Genomic DNA, 12,661 nt, shown 5'->3' on the forward strand with positions numbered 1-12,661 from the left:
TGTTTCTTTCGCAGAAGTTGTACCTTTTCTTTTTTGCCCCCGCACTGGATAGCGGTAGTCGGGGTAGACAAACCCGTCTGCATCAAACACTCGGTTGAGTCTTTTCTTTTTCTGGCCTCCGAAGGCCGCTGACAATGCAGTGTCTTCGGCCTTCGAATATACCCCAAGCAATTCATCACTTACATTCTCAATGCTCTTTAGCCAATCATCATCTGGCTCAACGAATTTGTCTCCGTATTTGAATGTATACTTCAGCCTGACTAGCCCACCTTCGTCAGTTTCTTTAACAGTTTCTTTTGGCATTTCCCAATTATCTGCAAGAGGCCACACTCTGAAGGCAATGTGTTCTTGTATTAGATCTCTTGTCCCAATAAAAGAGCAGACTACGCCGAAGGCCCGTTGGCATTCTTCGGCTACTTCATCCATTTCTACCTTCGGTTTCCGGAGTCCGAAGCGCTGCCAGATGGGGCACATGATGATATCTTTAATATCTTCTCGAACCTCCAAATCATTCTTTACATAGAACCATTCTTTCATCCACTCTCCGGGCCATCTTTTTCGGAAGGTTGGCACGGGACAGCTTGATCCAGAGCGAGCACCAAAACTGTAGCAACCAAAGTTGTTATGATATTGCTCTTTACCCCAGGGCTTCGTCTCGTATAATAATTCATGTATATTGCAAAAGCTTTTCGCACTTGGCTCTAGGCCCTGGCTCTTCACAGCCCAGACGAAGATTCCCATTCTTATTATTGCTTCAGGGGTAAGTTGATGAAGGTAAACCTGATATATTTTCAGAACTTCTACCACAAACTTGCTTATAGGGAATCGTAGCCCAGCTTTAAAAAAACTTCAGAAGATAACGACTTCACTAGCTTCGGGAGTCGGCACAGTTCTCTCTCCGTCATCTGCCCTCACGATGGACATATCTCGAAAGTATCTCCCCCTCATGTTTTCAAGGTGACTTAGCCCAATAGTTGATTTTCCGAAGACTGAATGGCTTGGTCGCCATGGTCGATCTTCGGAATCCTCACCCCCACTGTCCACATCGTAACTATCACTTTCACCAGTATCTTCAGATAAGCCTTCCAAAATCTCCCTAGTGATTTTCTCTGTATTTGTTTTTGCTATTGTTTCAATAAAGCCTAGATTTTTCTCTTCAGAAAGGCTCAGCTTCATCTCGGCAGCAACCTTCTTCTCCTCAGACATCCCTTCGGAATTCCTGCCTCTCACTTCCGAAGCTTAAAACTAGGGAGGCAACCAAATATTTGTGGGCAGAAAGCTATTTGGGCAGGCAAAACAGATGGCAAGAGAGCGTGCCAAATATATTGTGGCGAGCCCCTATTTATACACCTATTATGTTGGAAACTGGAGGGTCCCACTTGTCAATGACTGTTGCTATTCTAGCAAAAGGAAGGTGTTTTTTCGGACCTTCGGCTCATAGCCTTCGTCCATTTCGCAATATAAATTTATCTTTATAGCAAATTAATATTGCGAGGGGCTACTGTTGGGGGCCTTCGGCTTCCGAAGGTCCTCAAAAGTATAATTGACTGTGTTCTCCAAGAGAAATATGTGAACAGGTACCTTCGAAGTCAAGTTGCGAGTATACAAAAGCATGGCTAAGACGAAGCTCAACTGAGCCGGCAATCACGACGAAGGATAAGACGATCACGAAGTTGTGTGCAGAAGAGCTTCGGAATAACGGCGAAAGGGGCAACCGACTTAAAGATGAAAAACCAGTTTAGACCTCGAAGAATTATCATAGAGTTATTGATAAATGTAAAGGGCATTAATGTAATTTTGCATGGGCTGCGACCCGTGCCTATAAATAGGTGAACAGTATTCCCGTACTGTTCACGCTGACTTGGCATTCACTTTTGCATCACGCCTGTATCTTTTTTCCTTCAAGCCGAAGGTACATTTGCAATTTATCTTTATTTACACAAGTAATACAAATAGAAATATATTAATAAAAATGTTTACAGAAATTATGTTACTTTCTGTATTGTTGTTTGAATGTTCTCTATTTTTTATCATTATCATGAAGGTACGTCCTTCATAACCTTCGTCCTAAACTCGTTATATCCGAAAGGATATAATGATTTGAAGGACGAAGGGCCTTTGATATTTAACATTTTATGTTGCCTTGTTCTTGATTCATAGCATTTGAGAACAAGTCCCCAACACCTACCCCACCAATATGATAGTACTGAAGGGTCAGGACATAGATGTGATCCTAGGTATGAATTGGCTAGCTCAACATGAAGGCATTATTGACATGAGAAAACAGACTATTCAGATATATGCAGTGTTAGGAGGAAGTCAGTTAAAACTCCAATTGTCTTCTCTAGAGGAAACTCCGGAAAGGGCTTCTAGTGTGGTAGTCAAAGAGTTAGTCAATATTCTGGTGGTGCGAGAATTTCCGGGTGTGTTTCCTGAAGAGTTGCCAGGTTTGCCACCAGAGCGTGATGTGGAATTCTCTATTGAACTTAAGCCTGACACAACTCCTATTTCTCGGAGATCATACAGAATGCCTCCAAATGAACTGGCAGAATTGAAGACTCAATTACAAGATTTGCTAGATAAGAGTTTTATTTGACCCAGTTCCTCACCGTGGGGCTGTCCTGCATTTTTTGTGAAAAAGAAGGATCAAACCTTAAGGATGTGTGTCGACTATAGACCCTTAAATGAAGTAATTATCAAGAACAAGTATCCACTGTCGTGAATAGACTTGTTATTTGACCAGCTTGTTGGGGCAAAGGTATTTTCAAAGATTGATCTCCATTCGGGTTATCATCAAATTCGGGTTCGATCGGAGGATATTCCGAAGACGGTTTTTACTACAAGATATGGGTTGTATGAATATTTGGTTATGTCATTCGGACTTACTAATGCTCCTGCCCACTTCACCTATTTAATGAACTCAATATTTATGCCCGAACTGGATAAGTTCGTGGTGATTTTTATCGATGATATCTTGATTTATTCTAAGAGTAAGGAAGAACATGCTACTCATCATCGGATTGTGCTAACTCGACTTCGAGAACACAAGTTATATGCTAAATTCAGCAAGTGTGAATTTTGGTTAGATCAAGTTCCATTTCTTGGTCATATCTTGTCAGCTGAAGGGGTAGCCATGGATCCTAGTAAAGTGAAGGATATTTTGGAATGGAAACTGCCTACCACGGTTCATCTTGTTCGAAGTTTTCTTGGTATGGCTGGATATTATCGTAGGTTCATTCCTGATTTTTCAAAAATTTCCAAGCCTATTACCGAACTATTGAAGAACAATGTGAAGTTTAATTGGACGCCAGAATGTAATGAAGCTTTTGAAAAGCTAAAGAAATTGCTAACTATGGCACCGGTGTTAGCCCAACCTGACATTGAGAAGTCCTTCGACGTTTATTGTGATGCTTCAGGTACGAGCATTGGGTGTGTATTAATGCAAGAAGGCCGTATAATAGCATATGCCTCGCGGAAGTTGAAGAGACATGAAGAACACTATACTACTCATGATTTAGAGCTTGCCACAGTGGTTCATGCTTTGAAGATCTGGCGCCACTATCTTCTGGGAAATACTTGCCATATTTATACAGATCACAAAAGTCTCAAGTACATCTTCACTCAAGCTAAATTAAATATGAGACAATGAAGGTGGCTTGAACTAATCAAGGATTATGATTTAGAAGTACATTATCATCCGGGAAAGGCAAATGTGGTCGCGGATGCGCTCAGTCGCAAGGAACATTTGTGTTATATAGCGGCTAGTTCGTTCGAAACCACCATCTGTCAAGAAATGGAACGGTTAAATCTGAGTATGTTTCAACCCTCATTACTATTCAATCTGCAGTTGGAATCAACTCTAATTAACCATATTGTGGAAGCCTAGAAAATAGATGCCGGAATAACTCATATCAAGGAGCGTATGGCAATGGATCCTACTACGTGTTTCCACCTTGATAACAAAGGTATTCTTTGGTTTAAGAATTGGCTAGTAGTCCCAAATGTCTCGACATTGAGGCAACAGATACTTGATGAATCTCATACCTCCTGGTATTCCATTCATCCTGGGAGTAACAAGATGTATCGAGACTTGAAATCGTGATTCTGGTGGACCAAGATGAAAATTGAGATTGCTCGTTACGTTGCTAGATGTGATGTTTGCCAATGGGTTAAGGCTGTACATTTAAAGTCTGATGGACCCTTGCAATCGTTGCCTATCTCAGATGGGAAATGGGAGGATATTGGTATGGATTTTATTATAGGTTTACCCAAAACATCCAAGGGTTATGACTCTATTTGGGTGATTATGGTCCGTTTTACTAAAGTCGCACACTTTTTGCCGGTAAAGACTTTGTATTCAATGAAGACTTATGCCGAACTATACATTGCTCGGATTATGAGTCTGCATGGTGTGCCTAAGACCATAGTGTCTGATCGAGGGCCTCAATTCGTTTTTAGATTTTGGGAAGACTTCCACAAATATCTTGATACTAAGCTAATTCATAGTTCAACCTATCATCCACAATCCAGTGGGCAAACCGAAAGAGTAAATCAAATCTTGGAAGACATGTTAAGGGCATGTGTGTTAGCGTATTCTGGAAAATGGGATGAGTGCCTGCCATTGGCTGAATTCTCCTATAACAATAGTTACCAAGAAAGTATCAAGATGGCATCATTTGAGGCTCTTTATGGTCAGTGATGCAGAACTCGACTGAATTGGTCAGAACCCGGTGAACGCTTTTTCTTTGGGCCAGATTTAGTAAAGGAGGCGGAAGAGAAAGTGAAACTTATTCAACACCGTTTGAAAATTGCACAACATCGTCACAAGTGTTATGCAGATAAGAGAAGATGATGAGAGCACCTAGAGGGGGGTGAATAGGTGATCTTGTAAAAACTTAAACTTTAATGCCACAAAACTTTGTTAGGAGTTAGCACAATAAAGCCAAGTGGCTAGAGAGGAGTTCTTGCAAGACACGATAACCACAAGAAGATCAATCACAGACAGACACAGTGGTTTTATCCCGTGGTTCGGCCAAGTTCATCACTTGCCTACTCCACGTTGTGGCATCCCAACGGACGAGGGTTGCAATCAACCCCTCTCAAGCGGTCCAAAGACCCACTTGAATTCCACGGTGTTTTGCTTTGTTTACTATATCCCGCATGCGAGGAATCTCCACAACTTGGAGCCTCTCGCCCTTATAATATGATGTTCACAAAGAAGCACGGAAGTAAGGCTGGGATGAGCAACGCACACAAGACACAAAATCAGAGCACAATACGCACACAAGTCACAACTCGAGCTCACAACACAACCCAAAGAGTTCTCTACTCAAATGGAGCTCTAGTTGCTATCACAAAGAATCGAATGTGTGGAATTGGAGTCTTGGTGCTTAGGAATGCTTAGAGAATACTTGGTGTGCTCCTCCATGCGCCTAGGGGTCCCTTTTATAGCCCCAAGGCAGCTAGGAGCCGTTGAGAGCATTCCAGGAAGGCAATTCTTGCCTTCTGTTGCCTAGCGCACCGGACAGTCCGGTGCACCACCGGACACTGTCCGGTGCGGATTTCTTTCCTTCTTTGGCGAAGCCGACCGTTGATGGTTCAGAGCCGTTGGTGCACCGGACCGGACAGTCCGGTGCCCCCTTCTAACCGTTGGCTCTACCACGCGTCGCGCGCGGATTACGCGGCCGATCGTTGGCCCGGCTGACTGTTGGCTCACCGAACAGTCCGGTGAATTATAGCCGTACACCGCCGTCGAAGTCCCGAGAGCAGCCAGTTGACAGACGCTAGCCTGGCGCACCGGACACTGTCCCGTGCACCACCGAACAGTCCGGTGCACCCAGACCGAGCAGCCTTTTGGTTGTACACAGCCAACTTCTCCAAAATTGTTTCTCCTGTTTCTAGCACTTAGACACAATACATTAGTCTTCAAATCAATGTACTAAGTCTAGAAACATACCTTTAACCTTGATTTGCACTTCTTGAGTCCTTGGCACAATTTAACACTTAGGCACTTGTGTTGGACACTTAATCACCAAAATACTTAGAAATGGCCCAAGGGCACATTTCCCTTTCAATCTCCCCCTTTTTGGTGATTTATGCCAACACAATAAAAAGCAACTAAAAGAAGTGCAACATCAATGCAAATGAAAACTCAAATTTGTTTTGATTCAAATTTGGCATATTTGGATCATTCTTTGCCACCACTTGGTTTGTTTTTGCAAATCAAACTCAATTTCCTATCTCTAAGTCAAACACACTTGTTGAGACATAAAGAGAGTTGTTCCAAGAGAAATTGATCAAACATTTCAAAAACTCCCCCTTTTTCCCATAATCAACCATTCTCCCCACAAGAGGCCAATTTTTGACAAAAGAGACAGTAAGAGATTTTTGACAAACCAAAAGCTCTATTCTAACATTTTCAAAATTCTCAAGTGGTAGCTGATCCATTTATTGCTTTGGCCTTATTTTCTCCCCCTTTGGCATCAAGCACCAAAACGGGATCAATCTTGGCCCTTTAACCCCATTGCCTCACCAAAATCCCTACTACTCCTTAAGAGCTTATCGTAGGCGTCCACAACGGTATATGGCGCACGGTTCTGCCTGGGCGCCATCAACGCCCGCGACCCCCGCCATCGTCCCCACCGCCCGCCCTGGCGCCTCCAGCATCCTTAGATCCACCTGCCCTGGCTCCTCGCCATCCTCCCCACCGCCCGCCCTGCCCCCCCCCCCCCCCGCCATCCTCGGATCCACCGTGCCCCCGCCCTGGCACCTCCGGCCTCCACCCGCGCGTCCGCACCCCTGCGCCCCCAAATCTCGCATCCCCGTCGATGGCACGCGCAGATCCAGGTGGCCGAGGATCCGCCCCACCCTCCTCCCCCACCTTCTAGGCCCCTGCGGTGCCCCCGCATGCGGGTATGTCTCGCATCACGAGATTCCGGTCTCCATCGGCGCGATCCAGTCCCCCACCCATCCGCGCGATCCCCTCTCGTGTTGCGGCGCGGATCTCCTCCTCGGCGCGCAGATCGGCGCGATCCACTCCCGTGTCGCGGTGTCCTCCTCGGCCTCTCCCCCGTGACCGATCTCTCTATGGAATACCGGGGTCGCCTCTCCCCCGCGATCCAAAAACTCGGCGCGATCTCTCTATGGATTAAGCCGACGCCTCTTGAAGGATCTACAGCGGCGGCGAGGTAAGCTCTTTTGGTCTTTTTTCTGCAGTGGTGGCGAGGTAAGCTCTCGGGTTGGCACAGCCGTACAGGTTCATTTCTTGGTTGGATTTCCACTTCCCTTCTGCTAAACAGTGACTTAATTAGGTTTGGGAGATTTTCTCAAATTCGACAGGCTATTGGTCTCGGATTCATATATACAATCTCCTAATTAAGCGAGGAGGACAAGAACTTTAGATACTTTTCATAAACCCTCATGCTCATTCAGATTGTTATGTTTGTCTGTACTGCACCATTCTTTTGTGTTGTTTGTACAACCCTATTTGACATTTTTCTTATCAGGGGTATATGTGAATATGGCATCTGATCTTTGTTGCTTGTGTGAGTAGTGCGTAGGGATTTGTTAGAGATGGCCAGATGGGAAACGGGTCAGAGAACGTGCTCTCAAGAAGAACGAGGAGAGTTGATCCTCTTGAAGGACTGAGGAAATATAAGAGAGGGTACAACATCACTGACAAGCACTACTAGAGTGTAAACTCCCTCCATATCTGAACTGTTAACATACCTGGCGCAGAACACATTCTTTCATAGCAGAAGACCAGATAGACCTAGCCATCTTCATTTTTTAGAGAAATGGAAGTTTGATTCTTAGAAGGATTTGGTGTTGGTAATATTTCAGAAGAGATAAATCTCATTGTATGTTTACACCATGAATATCCTATTCTTTGTTTTGGTTGAGCGAGAAACTCGGTTCTCATTTAACTTATTTATTTTTTGCAGGATGATGTAGATGGTAATTCATGGGTTCTGAATAATAAATTGTGAAATGTTTTGGCAATGTCAAGCACTTTTGATAGAAGGGTGATTCTACTCTAATATGGAGTTAACAGAAAGGTAAATAGAACAGAAGTCCATTTCATTTCGCTCGATCGGTTCCAATTTTCTTTGATACTTGGTTCCCTGCTAATCTAATCTAATCCATCCATCTATCCTTGGTTTGATTAGGTTCTCGTTCTTCAGTGCGTGATATCAATCCACTGAGGCGCTGGGTGCAGTTAATTTCCCAAACTATATTTGGGGGTGTTCAGCAAAAACCGCGTCAACTGCGCCCGTGCGGGTGAGGGATCACTAGAGGCTGGACTCGCGCTAGAGATGGTCAAGGCAAAAGCAAGGGTCCGGTATGATATTGACATTCCCTTAGTTCCTTTGCGTTACTGCGGTGGTGTGAATGGGGACGCTTCGAGTGCTCAGTATTCTGAATAATTTGCAACAGTTATGAGTATCATTTTGATAAACTGCTCAGTACTCTGAATTGGAATTCATTGTTTTCACTGCATTTTCCTACATTTTGCTTAGTTGTGCGTCTCAATTGCATTTTAAATCAAAAGTTATTATTATAATGACGTGAGTGTTATTATTATAATGGCGTGAGTGTCCCCGGTCAAAAAAATGGCATGAGTGTTATGTTGTTCTTACTTTGAAATGTGGTGTAAGGCTGTTTGTTTGTTGGATTATTTATTATTTGACCCATCTTTCAGCCTCACTAAGTACATCTGCAAAAGCTACATGATTTGTGTAGATTGATATTTTTATTGGATAATGGAAAATCTATTCAAAGTAATCTGTAAGCTTGCCTGTGAAAAACAATATGGTTGAATGCAAGCATACAAGAATAATTTACACATTTTTGTATTGTGCCAGTTTGCAGATGTACTTAGTGAGGCTGGTGCACCTTGTGGGCTGCTACAAAGTTAAGATATAGTTTTTTTTTCAGTCCCTAATACATGTTATCATCATGTTCATTTTGCACTTAAAAATGATATTAATTAAACCAAAGCGTGGATAGTAGAAGTTGTTTTTCTTCTTGTTTTACCATGTTCCTATTACTAATTGGGTCTTGGTACAGAGCTATATTGCAACTCCTGTGAAAGCCACATTTTGAGAATAACCAGAATTACTACTCAAATAGGTACTTTCTTACCGAGCGCTTTATTTTTCCCTTCCTTGTACCTTCTGAACCACAACCGGTAATTACCCTCAATAAGACAGTTGTTTAAGGAACAAAGGCATAAAACACACACACAAAAAAGGCACAATAAGGCATGAGATAAAACACAGACAATTGAGTGGTGTGAATTAAAGCACTAGCAGAGACTACAGCACCGAATCTTGTATGGTACTCACATGGAATGCAAATACAAATCATCATGTGAATTTTGAGAAGGTTCATAGCATGTTGGACATGTTGGCCATGCAAGTCGATGGTTACTGTGTTCGTTATATGCTTATTTCTGCAAACTGAAGATTATATCTCAGAAGTCAGAACCAAATTACCAAAAGTATTTGAATGAGCAACTATTACCTGGCTTCAAATATATTCCTGTTGGCCTTCTCGTCTTCTATGCGACCCAGTTCTCGATAATGTTTCCCCTAAAACAAAGAGAAAGTAAATTATTGGTATGATGCACAACATCACAAGTAGTATTAACTCCTGACTTGGGGGTAACTGACACTCAACCGCCTAAGTGCAGACAATTGTTAGTTTTGTTCTGTGATGGGGTTAATGCTGGCAGGAGCATTCCAGTATGAACAAAAACCATAATTCAGTGAGTTGACACCGAAATAGGAATTCTAAACTATATGCATCAGGCCACATATTTGGGAGAAAATGCCCGCATTGCTAGGTTTTGTTCTGTAGGAATACAACATCAGTAGACCATTCTGCATACACCAAGTATGTACCCTTGGATGATAGTGTTACTGCTAACAGGAGCATTCGAGTATGGACCCTTATTATGGGTAAAAGCATATGATGTGCTATCTTTTTTTTTTGCATAGCATTAGCACATCAGCCCCATCTACCATTTAACATGGAAGATCAAGAACTTCACTTTTCTGTTTTTTAAATGTCATAGACAACTTAGCCTTTGCTTATCACAGTTCAAATTCTCACCTCCTCAGCAAGGTAAGAAGCATATGACATGTCACCCTTCGAATATGCAAAGGTAGCCTGCCAGGGAGAAATGAGACAATAAAAACACCAAAAAAAGAAAATTCTATGATCAAATTGGCTACAGAAAAACTCGCCAAAAAAAGACATACTTTCTGATAGTATTCTTTCATTTTATTGTAATGCCTTGCAGCAACACCACGGAGCTCACGATAGCCATCCCCTTAACATAAAGCAATAATAGTTGCATCAACAATAAAAAAATGTAATAGCAAATGGGTGAGCGAGAAGGATACATGTAACTGCAAAAAAACTATCAAAAATTGTTTCAGTGTTAGGACACTGATTACCTAAAAGAAGAAGAAAAAAGTTGTGTAGGCAGTCAAAAGTTTGTTTCAGTGGAAGTGATTAGGCCAGGTCCCCGTGGAGCCATAGGCCGGCAATCTATTTTAATGTGGACTTACTTAAACATAAAGTTAAGCATGGAACTGAATCCAAATAAATAAGGTCAACTACACAAATATTACATACCATCCTTAGGCCTTTCGTGATTGTTTGATGCAGCTGTATAATTGATTGTTTGCAGTTTCTTTACTACCTTTTTCCAGTCCATAGAACTTGGCTCATACGTGCGTGTTTCAGGAATTTTAAACAGTGAATACAGGACTTGTTGTGGACCAGCTTTCATTACAGTTGATCTTGACAGCAATGTTGATGAGCGTGGTGCCTCCTTAACAGCCTGCGCATAGCTATAGAACAAAATATTGAGTTTGTGATAAACAACCAGTTACATGAACCCAGGTCGAAATATATAGTTGCACCAATTAAAGGCTTTAACAATTTGTAGCTGGAGAATTTAAGCCAACCATTATTAAGGTAATAACATGCTGCATCAACATGTTTATGCTCAAGGAGGTGTGCTTAGTAAATCAAACAGGCATGAGGTGAAGCAAAACAAAGTGTGACCATAGCACAGTGATGACTCAAGGGATAAATGAGGTTTGCTTAGAAAATAATGAGAAAATCACTAAACAGCCAATCCGTCGGAATCGATGCGAAAACAGCTTCAAACAAAGATAGGACCAGCCAATGAGGCTCCCTTAAATTATTTGCAAACTGACAAGCCTGCAAGTTTAGACGCAAGCCAGTTTTTCCATGTCGTTTCCCCAGCGAGTATCTTTCAGTGCCGCCGACTGCCGGGGTTGCGGCTTTGTTGAAGCTCAAGTGTAAGCAGAGGTATGTGAAGTGGCTACAGAGCCACAGCTAGAGCAAGCCCATATGCTGGTCACTGTTCCTTTTTTCTATACATGTTCGCTGATCATGAGATGTAACACGATTGTCCTTGTGCAGATGAAGCGTTGTGTGGAAAACTGAGATGGATAGGGAGTGGTCTCTCATGTGTGTGCATCAAGAGAAAAGGCACATATGAAAGAATATGCAAGAACTTCAGACCCGTACAGGTAACAGACTAACCGTTAATTATTAGAATTATTATGCAAGAGTTTCTATGGTGGAAGGTGACCACTCAAAAGGACTTAAATTATAAGGGCTTTTCCTTTAAGCTATTATTAGTTCATTACAATCAAATGCGTATTTGGTGGTCCTATGTGATTTCAATATACAATTTAAACTCTAAAGGATAGACATTACAAAATAGTTGGTCCTACACAAATATACAAAATAGTTGGTCCTACACAAATACACAAATGTCTTTTAGGAAGCCTACTAAATTTTACATTGGAACTTATATTTAAAATTTGTATGTCATCGAAGTCCAATTTTATTTGTGCAATAAAAGCAGGGAGGCTTTTATCTAAAACATTTTCCTTTTATCTTTTCGGTAGAGATTTTTCTTACAACTAGCTGTCAGGCAACTTTCCTTCTTAGACTACTCAGAACAATTTGCAACTGTGAGTACAGAGTTCTGAAACTTCAATTGTTCCTTCATATTTCTGAAACTTCAAGTTTGTTTTGATGTCCAGAAGACCAGGACTGCAGTGGCATTCTCCATAGCAGTTTCCATTGTTGACCAGACAGTTGGGTCAAGGGTTGAGTGCGGTTCCAAGGAATCAAGTGACAAAGGGTGCCCATCCAGGCCAACCAGTTCACGCGGATCATCGTCATGGCTACCGGCACTACGCATCGAGAGCCCCCGAGGACCCCAAAGTCGGCTCCCAGGAGCCAAGATTCCAAGAAGGCGGTCCTCTCCTCCCTCAATGCCCACGTCTAGTGTGCGCTCCTCACCACCACCACCACCCCAGCCCCATGGCGTCGATTAGCTCCCTCGAGTCCTCCACCGTGGGCTACCAGGGCTGGACGGCTCACCTGGCCGCCGTGGCCAAAGATATTTAGGATCATTTGTCATCCAAAGGGCACAAAGTCTCATCCTTTCTCTTTGGAAGAGGTCGGTATTCATTGTTGTCTTGTGGTGAGACTTCATATTTGTCATTGTTGTTTCTTTGTATACTATTGCTTCTTAGTCCCGGAGTTTTGAATTCACAACTATTATGATAATATAGACATAATGTCTCCCTCAAGTATTCTTTAG

General features: G+C 42.5%; 1 protein-coding gene across 1 annotated transcript; it reads right to left on the reverse strand.

Annotated features, from left to right (window-relative positions):
- Window positions 1–8,410: 8,410 nt before the first annotated feature.
- LOC103638613 (SMR domain-containing protein At5g58720-like) lies at window positions 8,411–12,237 on the reverse strand. Its single transcript, XM_020544638.1, has 8 exons — window positions 12,215–12,237; window positions 10,645–10,862; window positions 10,266–10,336; window positions 10,117–10,173; window positions 9,526–9,593; window positions 9,350–9,454; window positions 9,145–9,214; window positions 8,411–8,470 (listed from the first exon to the last, which is right to left on the reverse strand). Exons 1-8 carry the CDS (start codon window positions 12,235–12,237, stop codon window positions 8,411–8,413), a joined length of 672 nt encoding a protein of 223 aa, XP_020400227.1.
- Between the last annotated feature and the right edge of the window lie 424 nt (window positions 12,238–12,661).

The sequence above is a fragment of the Zea mays genome, chromosome 9 (assembly GCF_902167145.1).
Source record: "Zea mays cultivar B73 chromosome 9, Zm-B73-REFERENCE-NAM-5.0, whole genome shotgun sequence".
In the NCBI taxonomy this organism is placed as follows: Eukaryota; Viridiplantae; Streptophyta; class Magnoliopsida; order Poales; family Poaceae; genus Zea; species Zea mays.

Coding starts and splice junctions, on each gene's coding strand:
- LOC103638613 (XM_020544638.1), bottom strand. CDS start 12,237: ATGACGATGATCCGCGTGAACTG. Junction 9,455..9,525: donor AGGAATATATTTGAAGCCAG/GTAATAGTTGCT, acceptor TTCAGTTTGCAG/AAATAAGCATATAACGAACA. Junction 8,471..9,144: donor AGGGAAAAATAAAGCGCTCG/GTAAGAAAGTAC, acceptor ATTCCAATTCAG/AGTACTGAGCAGTTTATCAA.